We start from the raw sequence: 17,187 nt of genomic DNA, 5'->3' as shown, positions 1-17,187 counted from the left end.
TTAATACCCCAAACTCCAAGTTTATTCAGAAATACATAAACCAGCCTCCCAGTCACACATGACCAATAAAAGATACACTCAGGAAGATAAAATTGACAAAACACACTTGCATGGGAGAGAGAATTGTAACTTAACTGTCACTGGTTTATGGACAATTAGAACTAAATCTCATCTTAGAACATTTTGGTGAACACGGATGTGGTCATCACTTGCTGACCAGCAGCAAAAGTCAGGATTCTGCCCCTGAGTTAAAGCCGTCAGTCAAAAAAAAAAAAAAAAAAAACCTCAAATTGACAGTGAAACCATTGTCACCGGGGGGGATTTACATACTTCTCAAATTTAAAGGGTAAAAATTATTAAAATCATTATTCTGTGATATGAAAATAGATAATTGTGACATTCGGAATGCGTAAACCAATTTATACAATAAATGTAATTTTAGTTGGTTATTCTGCTCTAATCAAAGCTATATCATTGGGCAACTGACCAAATGTGAGAAGGGGGGCAAAATAAACGCATAAAGCACTTATTCACCACAACAACAAAAAGTGCTCATTAGGAGGGGGAAAAAAAAAAGTTAAAAGAGTAAATAATTGAAATCTGACATACAAGTTAGGACAGGCCAGTGGGGGAATAAAAATACAGGTTAGTAAATAAAAAAAAATTTAAAAAAAGTATGTGTAATAGATGGCAGTGACATGTAGATGTGTGCTTTAATGGGAGAGTAGGATGGTGAATAATGGCAGTTTATCAAACCAAACCAGGTGGAGATACATAGTAACCTCTCTGCCTCATTTGCGATACTAAATCAATACCAAACCCTCAGAACAAGTTCCTCACAGAGCAAGTCCCAGCAAACACACCTATTTAGGACTCTGCAATGTCTCATGTATGAGGGCATCATTTGAGCAAGTAAAGGCAGTAGAATTATGAGGGATTGAGAGCACATGGGTCTCAAAGTTTTTTGAGACGGCTGTACATGTCTCTCTTGCTGCGTTCTCCAGCCCAGGTGCGGCTCTTAAGACGGAACTTTCTCAGATCTTCTTTATAGTCTTCATGATGCATGGGCCTATAAGCCTGAGGTTCACACACCGACTGCAGAGGGGAAAAGAAAACAAAGCACACATTAGAAGCTTGAAATCAAGAAACAAATATAAAAGGAAACAACTTCGATATATAGGAATACAAAGAAAGTGTTGCATTGTGAAATTGCACATACCTTGTGAAGCGGGAAAAAGTCTTTGTAGCCTCCCTTCAGGATATAGAGTTCAGGGTAATGGAGGTTGGGGTACTCCTTCTCATTCAAATCTCGATCTCTTTTTCGAACGTAGCGGCACATCCGTGGGCCGCGTTCAGATGAAAATTCACAGTGGAAAACCAGCAGGACACGCTTCTCTGGGCATTCGGAGAGAATAGGATTCTGCAAAAAGTAGTCTTCAATTTGATCCTCTTGATGGAGGTTAAGAGCACCCTGAAAGGAGGGCAAAGATGAGTCAATTTGCTCCACACAAATACCACTGCATGCAACTTGCTTCAAAGTTAAATCACAAGCAACAGTCTCACCTTAATATGGCCGCCATCATATTCATACGGATAACGGCAGTCGATGACAAACAGCCTCTCAACCAGATCGTTGTATTGTCCGCTCATTGCTTGAACCATCTGAAAATAAAGAGATGTTAACAGAGAATGAGATTGTGAAAGATGCCAATGCACATACTTCGTATTGACAAATTTTGCTGGTCTGTTTATGATCATGCAACTGCTTTTGCATTTGAAATGTATATGTTAAATCTTAATGTGTGCAAACTTACAATCTCTGGAGTGATGTATTTCAGTTCTTGGTGTTTTCCTTCTACTGTGGGTAGCACAGGAGCCTTCATTTAAAAAGAAAGTGAATAATTAGTAATAATGAAGGACAAAGAAACATTGCACATTCCCAAGAACAAGTGACAGGTCTATTAGTTTGCAGTTACACTTCAAGACTTAATGCAGAGATCCATTTTTATAGCATCAGATTTTTTGTCCAGCAACAGACTGTTTTGTCCAGTCTGTTGCTATGGTTATATCACTGTCGGTATATCATTACAGTTTCAGATTTAATCGCACATTTAAATACTGTTATAATTTCAGTGCAGAACTCTAAAGCATGCAGTGAATGAAAACTGACTGGCCATTGTGTTCACACTTAACATATGTCTGTGATTGGCTACTATGATCAACGCGTCAAAACCATGTAATTAGAAAGATTCGACGCTCTTCACAGAGTGCTTACACAGAAGCGTTAGAAAGCAGCCGCCTATCTGTGGGTACCGAATATATATATGGTAGTGCAGAAATGCTGGTATCGCCACATTTTTTAAATTTGGTACCGAAGTACTGGTACTTTTGACAACCCTAAATAAAACCCAGCTTACACTCACCTTGGTGAAATCTCCAATCACATTACTAGGATCTGTATCCAACATTCTTTCAATTTGTGAGTGATTAAATGACTTGGATCTTTGAACCTGTAAGGGGAAGGGTCAAAGTTAGGACTCAAATTATGGCTGCTGATGAGTCCATTTGTTTGGAGTTATTTTTTCCAGTGTGGACTGACCTGATGAGGCATAACATCATCTTGTTCTGCGAGTGCAACTTGTGTCCCTGCCACGCTCCGCCTCCTCTTCACTCTGACTGGTGTGTTCTCATCTTGAGGCCTCTCGTGTCTCTTCAATGGGAAACGCCCTCCCGGGCATGGCATAGAGGGAGATCGGAACAGCCCACGTGGACGGCAGCGGTTAACAGGCTAAGGGCAATAAAGTGGGTTTGGTTGGTAATCATCATGTAATAACCATAAAAAGCCAATCAAAGAGAGATAAACATAACTGTGTTAAATGAGTGTAACATACCGAATCTGTATACTCAGTACTTTGTTTAGCCACCAGAGGAGCTGTGAGAAGACTGTCCATTCCAAAAGGAACCTCGGAGTCATTCTACGCAAATAAACACATTAAGGTTATTCAAAAATCAAAGGAAATTGTTGGAATAAAACAAAAGCAAATAGAAAGTTCACCTCCATATCATCAAGCTCCTCCATGAAGCCATCATCGTCATCATCGTGTAGACAGGAGCGAGAGGGGCGGCGCAATATAAAGGGACTGCTCTCATCTGAAGAGTCAGGTTGAAAGGATGATGTAGGGGAAAGCTAGAAACAGAACAAAGCTTTTAATAGTCACATCAGCATCAAAATTAAACTTTTAAGAACAACATTCCATCTACGACCTCTTCCAGGGATACATGTCGTACCATTAAAGCAGGAGCAGAGTTGGGTCGGCAGGCAAAAGCATCCTTGGCACCCCCAGTGGACCGCGTACGGAAGCGTGACGCAGGCATGGAAGGCTTCTTGAACTCAAAATTCTCCTGTTTAAAAAAAAAAGAAGAAAAAAAATTAATCTTTAGTATAGCAAAAAGCAATTGAGCATAATTAGATAAATATGCTGCCTGTAAAAATACAAAAGAAATGACAAACCAACCTCAGCCAGGTTCTCTTTGTTGTCGCAGCTATGTGCATGAGTCCACACTCCATAGCGCGAGGGATCCAATTCTTTACTCTTCAAATTAGGACTGTGACCCAAAAATGGCAGCTACAAAGAGGGGAAAAAAAAGGATCATGTCATTTCAATAAGGGGAGACATTTTTTTTTTTATTCTGAATATTACTTACACTACTGTTCAAAAGTTTGAGGTCAGGGAGGAGAAACTTTTCAGCAAGGATGGGTTACATTTATCAAAAGTATCATAGACAGTTTGTTTAATGCAATCTCAGCTTCAATGAAAGTTTTGGCAGAAAGAACATGTTGGTGGATATTCTAGTATACACACAAAAAAATAATAGTGTCCCATCCTGGAACGGCCTATTCTGCAAGGAGTATAAACAATCTGGTCCCATCGATTTGAGATTTGATGCAAACTCCTAACATTTCACTTCATGAAATTTGTTAATAAGTTTATAGATCCCATTCTGTTTGCCATTTGTCATGAATAGAGAAATTAATTATTGGTTTTATATCTATAGGAGGTACTGCAATTGACATCTGCTGATAATGCAGAGTCGACTTCCATGTTTCCTTTGATTTTAGTGTCCAGGTAGGTACCCAAGAAAATTATATATTATTAAAGATATTAAATTGATGACCCTCTAATTTAAGCCATTCATTAAAATGATAAAAATAATAAATAAATAGTTACAAGTAAATAAATGCAGCCTTGGTGAGCATAAAAGACTCGTATCAATCCCAAACTTTTGAGCGAGAGTGTGCAAACAAGTCTAGAGAATAATAAATAAAAATAACTTACTGGCAAAGAGTGTATCCTGCGAATGGGCATTTTTCTGTACAAACAGAAAGAACATGCGATTAAACTCAAGTCAATACAACAGCTTTCAAAACAGACATACGCATCCTCCGCTTTGTAGTGAATGACCACTTACTCAGTCGCTCGTGTGGCATCCTGCATGGCCTTCTCAAACCTGTGATGAAAAAGAAAATGCTGTTGAACGGTTCCTAGTGTATTCAGTGTCCTCTCACCCCCAACCAAACACTAGCCCAGACGACAATTCATCTCATTTATCTCCCATACTAGGCCCCTCACGACTCTATTTAACAAATACACCGCGATGCCCACCTGTATGCAAAACAGCCCTAAGCGGAACCGAGGCGGAGGGGGCTTCTAATTTACCATATGCCCACAGACAACACTAACCCCCTCTGCAAACCTCTTTTGTTGGGAGAAAGGAGCTGGGGGAGAGTAAATGGTGGTTTTGAGGGGGAGGAGGTAAGGAGTGTGTCTCTTTCATAGCATAGGAAGAGGGGGGAATTAGAGTTAAAAAGGGGGGTTCTCTAGTAACCCTGGCTACCTCACACACACATATTACCGCTCTATTCGGACGCCTGCTCTCACAGAGCATGAAAAGCGTGCCACTATTCACCCAACCCCCCCTTCAGCAACACGCCATACAACACACACACTGACGTGAGGAACAAACAGCTGTAGGCCTGGCTGCAGATAAATGGATTCCCGACGACACCAAATGGCTTGGAAAGGAGCACAGTCACACACACACACAGTAGATTACCAGAGAGCCGGGATGTACACAGATTTAATGCATGCTGGGTATATCCTATTTAAGAGACTTTGCAAACATCTGTCAACTTAAAGGAGGGTTCACCCGAAAAGTAGATTTTTGCTTAATTAGTGGTCAACTGATATACATCAGCAAGACCAACATATTGCCTTTTGCAGAATCAAGAAGTTGCAATCTGAAGAACACATTTGACAGATTTGGTTTATCAAAATACTTGTTCATATTCCTTTCCAAAACATTTCAAATTTAGTAAATATGTCAAATATAAATTGCACTTCAGCAATTGTTACACATGTTTTTACTATCTTTGAAAAATAAATGTATAAGCCTAAACAATTTTTTTACAAATCTGTCGGTTGCCCACTATAAACAATCAAACTGAACGTCAGTCTGCATGACATCTCAGATTCTGTGCCTGAAAAGAAAATCATCCTGGTTTGGAACAACTTAAGCATGAGTAAACATCAAATTCAAGTTTCATTTTTGGGTGAATCATCCCTTTAATAACAGGATGTGCAGTGCTCAGATATCCAGTGATTTGTGATGGATGCCAGCATATTCTCAGCTAATCCGCAAAAACAGACACATCGAGCAGATGTATGTCCATCTAACGGCAAAGAGTAGATTAGATGTATAATCCTCAAGCCAAGCATCCTAGCCAAGCTCACATGTCAGATATGATGACCAACAGGCAGAGGAATTATACTCACTTCTGCTCAGCATCCAGAGAGTCCAAAGGGCTGGGAGAATCTAACCCAAGACCTGAGGAGAGGGGGGAGGAGAGACAGGTGAGTGAGGAGTGGGGGGGGGGGATGATGCACAAGTGGTTAATACAGCATGCCTACACCATAAAGATCACAGCTCACACTCCAAATGGGATGACCGGTCACACACGCACAGTCTGGCAAATCGCTTTAACATTCCTTTCAACTAACACTTTTGTTACTAGAACTTAATTATTAGTAAGCAATTATGCCCAACTAGTATACAATCCAATTGGTGCTTGTGCCAATTCCAGCTTTATCGTTTAATACTAGTACCAATTTTTACCAGCTACACTTCTTACCATACAAATTACTACTGCTTTCTTTAATTCTCATATGTAATGACTTAATGAATACATTTAGAAAGTAGACATTCCAACACAGTCTCATGCCAATTCGTCACCATTTTACATTTTGGGGAACTGGTGGCTAAATTATATGGCATCCATATGATTTGTTTATGCAAAACTGATGAATGCTTTTTTTTTTTTTTTCTAAACATGATCCTGTAAGAATCATAGTACATTTTCAAACAAAATTGCCACCTCATTAAATTCTCATGAGGTCAGGTTAGATTAGCAATTCTGTACATTTAACATTATGACAACTGGAATCGATACTAGCAACTATTTGAATGGTTACTAATATCTAAAGAATACATAAATGTATTAGTAAAATAAAAAAAATTAAAAAACCTTGACATATTGACCTGCTAAGTAGTAATCAAATAAGTGTTAGCAATATGGAACACTACCCTACCATCTAATTTAGAGGATAGTTCCCTCAAAAAGGAAAATTCTGTCATCATTTACACACCCTCAAGTTATTCCAAACCTGTATGAATTTATTTCTTCTGCTGAACACAAAAAATACATATTTTGAAGAATGTCTGTAACCAAACAGATGAAATTTATTTTCCATACTATGAAAGTCAATGGGGTCCAATCAACTGTTTGGTTACAAACATTCTTAAAAACAATCTTCTGTGTTCAGAAGAAATACATACAGGTTTGGAACAACTTGATGGTGAGTAAATTACAGAATTTTCATTTTTGGGTGAACAACTACTAGTCATGTTGAGCTGCTTTCTAGTAAACAAAATAAGTGGTAGTAACAATAGATACTAATATTAGCTCGTTTAAATGTAACAATGGTTAAAATGGCTTGCCATACTCACTCTCAGATGTCACTACTATAAAGTTTATATAAATGCCGGTTTCTCAGACTAACCTGCATCGGAGGAGGCATCAGAGGCGAAGGAAGGAATCTTCAGGAGGGGCAAGGCTTTCTTCCGCTTTGGTGTCTCACATTGCCTGCAACAAAACGTCAAAGCAAAGCGTTTAGAAAACTGAAATGTACTGCGTAACGTCTGTTTCAGCACAATATAAACCAATACATTAGCCTCGATAACAAGGACAGTAAAACGTCAATAAATGCAATCTGCCCTCGAACATTTCCAGGAAATACATCTGATGTCATTTACTTTTTCGCTACCAAAAGAAATAGCCCAGTCCCACTCACCCTCCAAGAACAACGAGATTATTCAGATTTAGAGCCAGGTTAGTCACGGGGGACAGCACTGCCATGGGTCCGGGGGAGGCCAGGTTCTTCATGCAGGGGGAGCCCCTCGCCCCGAGCTCCGGCAAGGAGAACCGGAGAGGTCGGAGGACTGATTCGGGCCCGGTGCTGAACGGATCACATACAGGGCTGATGTCGCCTGGAACACTATCAAAATCCATTTCTGAAGGGACGCGGATCGTCAGATGCTTCTTGAAAATATGATCCAGTCAAGCGCGATCAAGACGACAAAGGGTTAAGCCAAGTTAGCAAACGCTCAGCAACCCGGACAGGGGCTTAAATTGATCTTATTTAGGGTTGAAAGAAACAACGTGCAGAACGCTGCATAATAGCCACGCCAGATACACAAGACACGGTAAAAAGGGGTGTTAAAAATCCATCTTCTTAAATCTTTGTTGTCAGAGAGCTGCCGATTCGATCGCACTCTCTCTGACCTTTCCAAACTCTACTGAGGGAGAGAATGCTGAACGTAGCTCTTATTTATGTTCAAAACATGCAGTCCACAAGCGGCAATCTGAGTAGCCAATGAGCATCGCTGTTACATCTGATTCCTCCAATGAGCTGCGTTTCCTCTTTTTTCCGCATTGTTCTCTGAGATAACGTAGGTGGTCCATAGAATGACAGGCAAATGTGACATCCAATGAAAATTAAGGTAACAACAGCCCTGCTATAAACTTATCCAATGGCTTCTATGTTTACACAAATAGGGCGGGATAAAGAAATGTAAACCCGTAGAGAAAGGAAAGATTTCCCGCGGAACAGTTCAAGCTGCAGCTTGGCAACGCCCTCCTTTGCAAGAAAGCCAATCATATGTCAACGTCCTGGCGCGGAACGTACCACTCAAATCGCCTGAACAAAGAAGTAAATATATGTTTGTATAATACAAAACAAACCTTTATAAGAGGTCTATTTTTGGTAAATGTTTGTGCTGGTAATTCACATATTTAACTAAGTAGCAAAAATGGAATTCCTTGCCTTTTCAGCAGCGGTGTGATGTTATCATCCATCTGAAATAATTTTTAATACAATTTTCGAGCTTGCAGTTCACTACGTCATATTAATTAGGAGACAAGGCAAGTGAAGTAAGAAAAAAAGTGAAATATATGAAAATGTAAAACAATAATTGATATACTTTCCCTAATAAATGAACATTTTAACCTGGGTTTAACTGTTCCTGGGCTAGTCTATATGTCAACTACCTTCGAATTAAACTAGCCATGTATGCCATAACATATAGAGAGGCAGTGAGGTGAGCATTTAAATTAGCCTAGTAAAATGTTAATGACTGAAATTCTCAACTTCTCAGTTTTCACTTCATGACAATGACACATTTGGCAAAATGAAAAGGGCTGACTGAACACGGAAATCTAGTGAATATTGTGACCTGTTATTTTTCACCATAATATGAATTTGACAAGTTCCTTCCTATATGTTCCTACAGAAATACTGTTAAAAGTTAAGGTAAGATACATAAACTAAAAGCAAATTAAGTTTTCGTTGCCAATTCTTTATGTATGATGGGGGAAGGGTGGCGACACATTATTTATGCTACAAGTGGCCTCTGTCAGGGTAGAAGACATTTCACATGATTTGAGCAATGAGGCTGTGAGGAATATATATGTAAACCACATCCCTTGCCTATGTGGTGACATATACAATAAATACAGTCAGCCACCACATAGCCTACTGTAGACTATAAGAGATAAAAACATGTTGTCACTTACCATTCAGTCCACACCCAAAATATCCAATATCTCACCTCACACCAGCCATCGCAAACTAAGCCATGGTCCTCCAGACAGCAGATACAGCCTTATGATTGCTTGAGGAGATGGCTGAGACATGCAGACACTTTCCAACACTAGCCCCTCACTTCAAACAAGGGCTCTTACAATAAAAGTACTTCACACAATAGGCAACATTCCCATTTGAATTTAATGCAAACTGTGGTACTGTTGAATGTTTTATTTTTTAGATCTTTCATTGAACATTCATGGAAACGATGAACTGTGACAGCCATATTAGAAAGACAAAACAACCTGACTGTTTCTGTTACTCGTGATAACCTCGCAGTCACCCTCCCCTACTTCCCTCCAATTCTAGCACAATGGGACTTTGGGAATAGGTTGGGAAAGCTCATTGATTTATATGCATGCCATTTAGTATTTTTTTTTTCTGTTTCTTTACATTCTTCTGTTATATATATTGAGTCGAGACAGGGAGAATAATAAACAGAGATGTAATAAAAAGGATTTTAACCAAAGAATTATGAAATGTCTTTCTTATGTAATCACAGTCTCTCATGTTTTTGGTCATTTCTAGATACACCAATCAAATTTATTCCTCATGTTGTGTATTTTTTTATTCTGAATGTTCATTTGCTTCACAGATCTGTAACATGCACTACCATCAAAAGATTATTATTATTATTTATCAAGGATAAAATGCAAGGATGCATTAAATAGATACAAAATTACAGTAAATAAATGTTACAAAAGATTTATATTTCAAACAAATGCTATTCTTTTGAACTTTATTCATCAAAGATTTTTTAATCAGTTTCTGCAAAAATTTACCAAATCAATGGCATGTGACACTGAAAATTCAGCTTTGCCATCACATGAATAAATTATATTATACAATATATTAAAATAGAAAACAGTTATATTGAATTGTAATAATATTTCTTGCAAAAACATTTTAAAAAACTGTTGAGGAGTAAAATTGACAAGTAATTTGGATCTGCAAGCACTACACAACAGCTTATAAAATTAATAATGATCATATTCTTTAAGGGATAGTTCACCCAAATGTGAAAATTCTGTCATCATTTACTCACCCTCAAGTTGTGCCAAGCCTGTGTGAATTTCAAATAATATGGAAGTCAATGGGGTCCCATTAACTGTTTGGTTACTGACATTCTTCAAAATATCTTCTTTTGGATCCAGCAAAAGAAAGAAATTCATACAGGTTTGGAAAAACTTGAGGGTGAGTAAATGATGACATAATTTTCATTTTTGGGTGAAATATATACAAATAAGACTCAAGACTTAAAAAACACTTATTGGCAGACATCATCAGAAAATGAGATCATCTTGATTCACTTTACAGACTAAATGTGTGTCTTCATCTACACTAAGATAGTCCGAACATACATAACTAGCATAAATAGCAATAGCTTAGACGGCCCGATCTGAGCCTATTGTCGAAAACTCAAAATACACAATAAATTCATCTTAAACAGCAGCCAACTGGACAAACAGGCTTGTTTTAAAGGATCTCAGAGAACTTGCCCAGACAGTTTTACAAGCTGACGTTTGCTAACAGGTAAACACCTGCTGTGAGGATTCACAAAAGGACATGTGGGGTTCCTAAGGGCGGGAGAGATCAGCCTCAGTTAAGACACAATTGTACCAGCAGTGATATAATCTGTACATTTGGATTTTTTTTTAATTGCCCATGGGTCTGAGAAATAATTGACACACAACTTGATACCATTAGTATAAGAAAGAACAATGGGAGCTGCTCAATTAAAGATGTCAAGTAATCTCTTGGAATAGAATTATATAAAAAGTATTTACACCTGAAAGGAATGCTGATGATATATTTCTCATAATATTTAAGTACCTAACACTAAGGTCTGAATGAAGTGCTAAACTGGTGGTCCGCAACACAATAGCTTATGAATACATTGTGCATGTGCGTTGACCCATTATGAATGTCTGTTTGCTTTAATGAACTTCCTGGATAAAGAGTAAAGCGGGGGCTCATTCAAAAAACGAAGACAGTACTCTATCCCCAATCTCACGGGATAACATAACTATTTGGCGAGGTGGTGATGGGAAACGTAAAATAGTTATGAATCACCCTGATGCACAGCACCCAAATTGTAGTCAGCCTAAGTAGCATAATGTACACAATCTCTTTGAAACTCCTAAAACGTCAGCTTTTGTCTACGTGCAAGTGATTGTTCACATCCACATGATGTGACAGGTGGTCTGGCCTAAACCCTTCACGTTTGAGACTACTGCCTCAGTGAATGACTGAGTGTGAATATAAGCATTTGCATAGCTCTAATGTGGGGAGTGTATTGCTCTGTCATTAATGTCCTCTGCAGTTAAACTTTCCTCATTACCACCCTGAGCCATCAGGAACAGCCCCAAAGCCCAAAAGGTGCAAAGGGTCTTGCATTAACACATGCATGGAGCCCTAAATCCCTCACCTGCCTCACCCACACCTTATTTACTGAAGATAGAAGAAATGTGACTGGTACTTAATTGATCTTTGGTAAAGATCTCAAATTCAAAAAGCTTTTGAATACATTTAATCAGATGCAATTGGCGAATGAAAAGAAGCAAATTGTGATGCATGTGTGTGACCTAATTTGTTCTATTAAACACTGTTTGGTGCTTTTGTAGGTGTTTTAGATTGAAAATGAGAGGAAATAAAAAAGGTTAAATGCTTTTCAGTTTAGGCAGAAAATACACCCTTTTGAAACATCTTCATATGTAATTTCATAATTCTTGTTTCTTTGAAATATGGTTAATGTGTACTGCTGAATGTACTGACAAGCATTTATGGTAAAGTAAAATTATTTATTTAAATGTGTATATCATGCATTTACATGTATTTGTAATTACATATTTATGTAATGACAAAGTTGCAATATAGCCTACATTTAAAATATATTAGCTTTAAATGTAATATTGAATAACACACTACAGTTGAAATTATAATCAAATACTTTACTTGTGCTTTAATATGTTATAGTGAACACATTCAAATAAGTGTAGTTCTTTAAAGTAAAACAAAAGATTACTAAAACATTATTTTGTAAAATGTAGCTACTATAAAGTAGGTAATTATATTATATGCAAGTACGGTTTCTTAAAAATATACATTTGAGATTTGAAGTGCACATTCAATACAATTAAGTGCACTTGAGTATCTCAAACATAGGTTTCTCAGTCCTTCCCAATATGGACATTGCGACACATTTTCTTCTGTACACAGTGACCACTGCTGACCACTGTTTTCAGGTCAGCGTGAAAGAGAAAGAGGGAGAAGCACTGAGAAAGAGTAGATGGGGAGAATGAGACAGGCGACAACATCTGTCCCTTGAGTCTCCTGGGAACAGATGGGCCTGCGGGGAGAAAATAACTCAGCCTTAGGCTGCCGTTCTGGAGGGAAGACGAAAAAGAGCAGGGACAAAAGACAGAAGGGGGAGGAGAGCGTCGGGAAAAAAAAGAGAGTAGGGGGTTTGTTTGGAGGGAGGCGTAGAGGCCAACGGGTTCCAACAGACCTGAGACGGAAAGGAGACGACAAGGCTAGAAAGAGGAAGAGATGTGAAATAGACAGGCCTATACAGCTGATCAAAGACAGTGACAGCTGGGGAAAGAAAGAATGTGAGGAGGGTTCAAAGGTGACGCAGCTGATGAATGTTAAACATGAAATGTTTATGGCAATATTGTAATGATCAGCTACTGATCTGATAACACACCTTCACAGTTTCCACAGCAGCAGTCCACAATTTTTTTAGGCTTTCAAAATCCATTTCGAGTGTTCTAAATTTTTTAATTCCTGATTACCAAAATTAACAATTAAAAAGAAAACAGTTTTCTTTTAATGATAAACTGCATTATGGGAAATGGTTTTGTCAAAGAGTTTGATACTTCCTTATCAAACCCCCAGTCAGCCTGAGGCTGCTTTCAGCAACTTTGTAAAGACTTCTTTGGGGGTCCTGTGACGCATATTGATGGTCTATAAACACTGATTGTCCTCATTTAAAATGCATACAGTGGTACCCGCACCGAATTAAAATGGGACGTTTGCAAACGCAGGGCACAGCCCAGTCCTGTAATTGTGTGTGAAGTGGAGTCAGCAGTGCTGTGAGACAGCTCTGTGTTTGCCCAGGAATGTTTAATGTACCAAACATAAAGACTTGCAAATGCCTCTGTGTGTTATCCTGAACTCAGCAGTTCTTATCCGGTCGTTAATAATCCATATCTCACCTGCTGATCAATATTTCATTATGCTTGTCATTTGATGCTGGACTTTAACTGCTCTGAACAGTTGTATTGGACATAATGCCCCTAAAATTTAAAGTAGACTTCAGCATATTTTTAAAAAGAGTACTAGTGCAAACAGAATGAAATGTTTTCAGACACTTAATTGCATGTTAATTGCAAGTTAACAAAAATGTATTATTGTTTATTTAAAATGCAGTTAGCTCAACTTTAGAGTTTATTTTGACCCACTTAAGTAGATCTTTATACGAATTTCAGAATTACTATTGTCTTTGAAATATGGTTAAAGTGTAGGCTACTGTCGAATGTACAAGCATTTATGGCAAATTAAAATATACTTTATTTCTATTGAAACTTAAATGATAATAGCCAGTTTAATAACATTTATTTATAATTACACATTTGAAATGATAAATGTGCAATTTATTATGTTGGCTTGACAATTCCAGCATACTGACATTTCTTCTTCTTCTTCTTCTTCTTCTTCTGAGACAAATAAAAAAAAAATGTAAACAGTATCTACTCCTAGTTTTCAAGGTACAACATCAAGCACATGCAGAAACATACTGTGTTAATTCATGCTAGCAACATGTTAAAACATGCTAACATTGTGCTAAATAATGCTAGCAACATGTTAAATGCTGAATGTGTTGAAATGTGCTAAATCAGACTAGAAATGTGTTAGTAACATGTTAAATTATGCTAGCAATGTGCAAATTCATGCTAGAAACATGCTAGCAATGTGTTAAACCATGCTAGCAACAAGCTAAAACATATCAGCAATGTGCTCATGCTAGAAACATGATAGCACCATACTAAATCAACCTAGGAACACTACCTTGTAAATCATGTTACCAGCATGTTAACATTCTAGCAATATACTAAATCATGCTAACATGATAGCACCATAATAAATCATACCAACATGTTAAACATGCTAGCATCATGATAAAATAATGCTATCAACGTGCTAGAAATGCTAGAAACATACTAAAACATGAAACAGCAATGTGCTAATTCATAATAGAAACACGCATTTAATGTGCTAAATCATGCTAAAACATGTAAACAACGTTTTATTTACTTTATTTATTATCTTTTCAAAGTAATTTAAAACTTTCAGACAAGACCTTTTAAAGCCAACATCAAAGTTTATCATAAAACTTTACTCATCTAGTTACATTTAAATGTATATAATCTTGTGATGTATATTGAATAGCACAGCTAAATTGCAAGTAAAACCTTTCAATTTGACACTACAAATTGCAAAGTGTTAAGAAACATAGACATGAAAGTGTATTCTCTGTAAGTACGCTTAAATGCCCTTTTATTACATTACAACAATGATATTGTTTACACATGGTTAAACACAGTTAACATTTTCATAATTCTTAAGTTTGTGATGAAGGGCTTAAGAACAAGACTCCTGCAGACTGCTTAATTAAGTTAAATGCATAATAGAAATGAATACAAATAAAGGTGGAGTTGTCATGTAAATGACATGCTAGTTCATTTAACAGAATGTTTGCGATCTTGTTTTTTTTTATTTTAGTAAATATTTAAAGTAAGTGGTCTATTTGCACATTAAATTTAAAATCTACACTCATCAGGGGACTGTAAAAACATAAGGACCTTTATTTTATTTTGTTTCAAGCCAGAGAAATCTTTGTACCACCCAGGAAGAGTACAGGAGTGGCAGTTTTGTGGTGAGAGGGTTTCAGAAACACCCTTGAATGAAATTATAATGAACTTTCAGTTATGTAGTTTGTGCATAAACAACAATAAAATCACTTCCACAAAGGCTCTCAACACCTTGGTGGCTGCAGGGACACTGTTCCTGAAGTGAACTGTATCTGACATCTCAACTACAGTACTCATCTCAGGAGAGTACTCAATATCACAATAACATGACAAGAGAAAACCTCTGAACACATTGATTAGAGTCAGCTAAAATAATTCAGCTTGTTTTGTCCCAGCACTCAATTCAGGGAGCCACCTTGAAAGAAAATGAAATTGCTAAAGAAACAACCCTAGAAAACTAATAATGTTATAATAATGTTACCATATCCTAAATTTGATGTTGTCAGGTATGTTTTGGGCATAACAGAATGAAAGCAAGCAAACATCCTCCTCAGTTTGAACTTTGAACATGCACACACAGCAAGCTGTTATTATTCTTATCAGTAAATCTGGTCTCAGTGTTTATTTTCACTGTGGAATATAAGGGAGGTGGAGCAAAGACTGGATGAAATGATATACAGCAATGTCTCGCACATTGTGAAGTTTGACTCAGTTGTCTGAACATTTTGTCTTGATGTAGGTCTATTAGCAGCTATTGGTAGCCAGTGGAGACGTGTGAATGGATCAAACACAAAATATTTCAGCAAGTGGTAAATTTAAAGTAGGCTAGTTGAGGGATAGATAAAGAATGATGTACTTTCGAGAACTCAAACCTCAGAGTGGAAAAGACGACAGGATTTTTCTTAAGATATGAATGTTATGCTTGTATATAGTGAAGGTTGGGTGTGGAAAAGTTGTGGAACTTCAGTAGAGATGGTGAGAAACTCGGCTCAGTGGAGATGTGTGTGTGTGTTTAGTCAATTATTCTTTATAATATATATATTTTTTAATACAATTATTCTTTATTCCCCTAAAAGTGTCAGATATGAAATTATAGAGATCCCACACTTGGCACCCCACACACATTCAGGCACTAGCTAATACACATTTACTTTTATACTTTTTTTTGCTTTTTTAATAACTTCTTTCAGAAATGTTTTCTAACTCCTCCTAGACCGTAGTTTCGATTTGCATGAAAACTATATTTAATGAGAATCAGCCTATAAGAAGCTTATTTACATTTTTGTTAATAACTCGTGAGATACCATCATACCAGCTCGCCATACCAGCAGCAACAACATGCAACATTACTCACCATCATACCCCACCGCACCTCTGCCACTAGTTGGTTGTGCCAAGGCTAGTGGCACATCTGTTTGCTTGTTTGTCCATAGCGAACATGGACAACCACACATGAGGTCACTAGCAGTAACATTGGATATGGCCACCAAAGAACAGAGTGCATCACATGCTTGGCACTCGGTCCGAAAACCCCGGATAACAGCGTCACATTTTAGGGAGGTTTGTTATGTGCGTGGACAGAGCTCAGCTGAACACCTGGCTGAAAGAATCTACAAGGGAACCCGCCAGACAGCAGCCATGAAGAGAGGCCTTGAAATGGAATCTGCTGTTGAGGAATACTGTCTGCTGCGAGAAGTAAACTACCACACTTGTGGATTCTTAATTCACCCCGATGCACCTTGGCTGGGGGCCTCTCCTGATGGGATTATTTTTTACCCAAAAGAGTGCCATGTTTTTGGACTTTTGGAGATAAAATGTCCCAATGTCAAAAGTTACATGGACTGTCCTTACCTTAAATTTCAAAATGCCACACCAGAACTGAAACAACAGCATGCGTACTATTGGCAAGTTCAAGGACACATGCTGATCTCAGCATTGGACTGGTGTGATTTTGTCGTTTATGCACAGGATGACATGATGATCCAGCGCATATACAAAGGCATCAAAATGTTTCAGACCATTCGAGAGAAAGCTGTCCATTTCTTTCTTTACTTTTACCTGCCAAGATGCCTACAGATGTAAAAAGACAAATAATCGTTTATTATTGTATCAAA

At 37.7% G+C, this 17,187-nt stretch overlaps 1 protein-coding gene across 1 annotated transcript; it reads right to left on the bottom strand.

The window, feature by feature from the left end:
• cdc25b (cell division cycle 25B) lies at window positions 1-7,997 on the bottom strand. Its single transcript, XM_084390681.1, has 15 exons — window positions 7,410-7,997; window positions 7,119-7,201; window positions 5,835-5,886; window positions 4,471-4,509; window positions 4,338-4,371; window positions 3,516-3,626; window positions 3,289-3,402; window positions 3,056-3,187; window positions 2,892-2,975; window positions 2,600-2,788; window positions 2,424-2,510; window positions 1,815-1,877; window positions 1,564-1,662; window positions 1,220-1,471; window positions 1-1,095 (listed from the first exon to the last, which is right to left on the bottom strand). The coding sequence occupies exons 1-15, from the start codon at window positions 7,625-7,627 to the stop codon at window positions 955-957; spliced, it is 1,698 nt and encodes a 565-aa protein (XP_084246807.1). The 5' UTR covers window positions 7,628-7,997; the 3' UTR covers window positions 1-954.
• Window positions 7,998-17,187: the final 9,190 nt, after the last annotated feature.

This window comes from Rutilus rutilus (assembly GCF_951802725.1).
Source record: "Rutilus rutilus genome assembly, chromosome: 20".
NCBI lineage: Eukaryota > Metazoa > Chordata > Actinopteri > Cypriniformes > Leuciscidae > Rutilus > Rutilus rutilus.
Note: the sequence above shows the minus strand (reverse complement) of the source record. Positions and strands in the feature narration are given on the sequence as shown.

What these genes read in the sequence shown, in the direction of transcription:
- cdc25b (XM_084390681.1), bottom strand. Translation starts at nt 7,627, where the DNA reads ATGGATTTTGATAGTGTTCCAGGCGACATCAGCCCTGTATGTGATCCG. An exon ending in TGATTGGAGATTTCACCAAG is followed by an intron (nt 1,878 to 2,423) that starts GTGAGTGTAAGC and finishes TTTTAAATGAAG; the next exon opens with GCTCCTGTGCTACCCACAGT. An exon ending in AATACATCACTCCAGAGATT is followed by an intron (nt 1,663 to 1,814) that starts GTAAGTTTGCAC and finishes CTTTATTTTCAG; the next exon opens with ATGGTTCAAGCAATGAGCGG.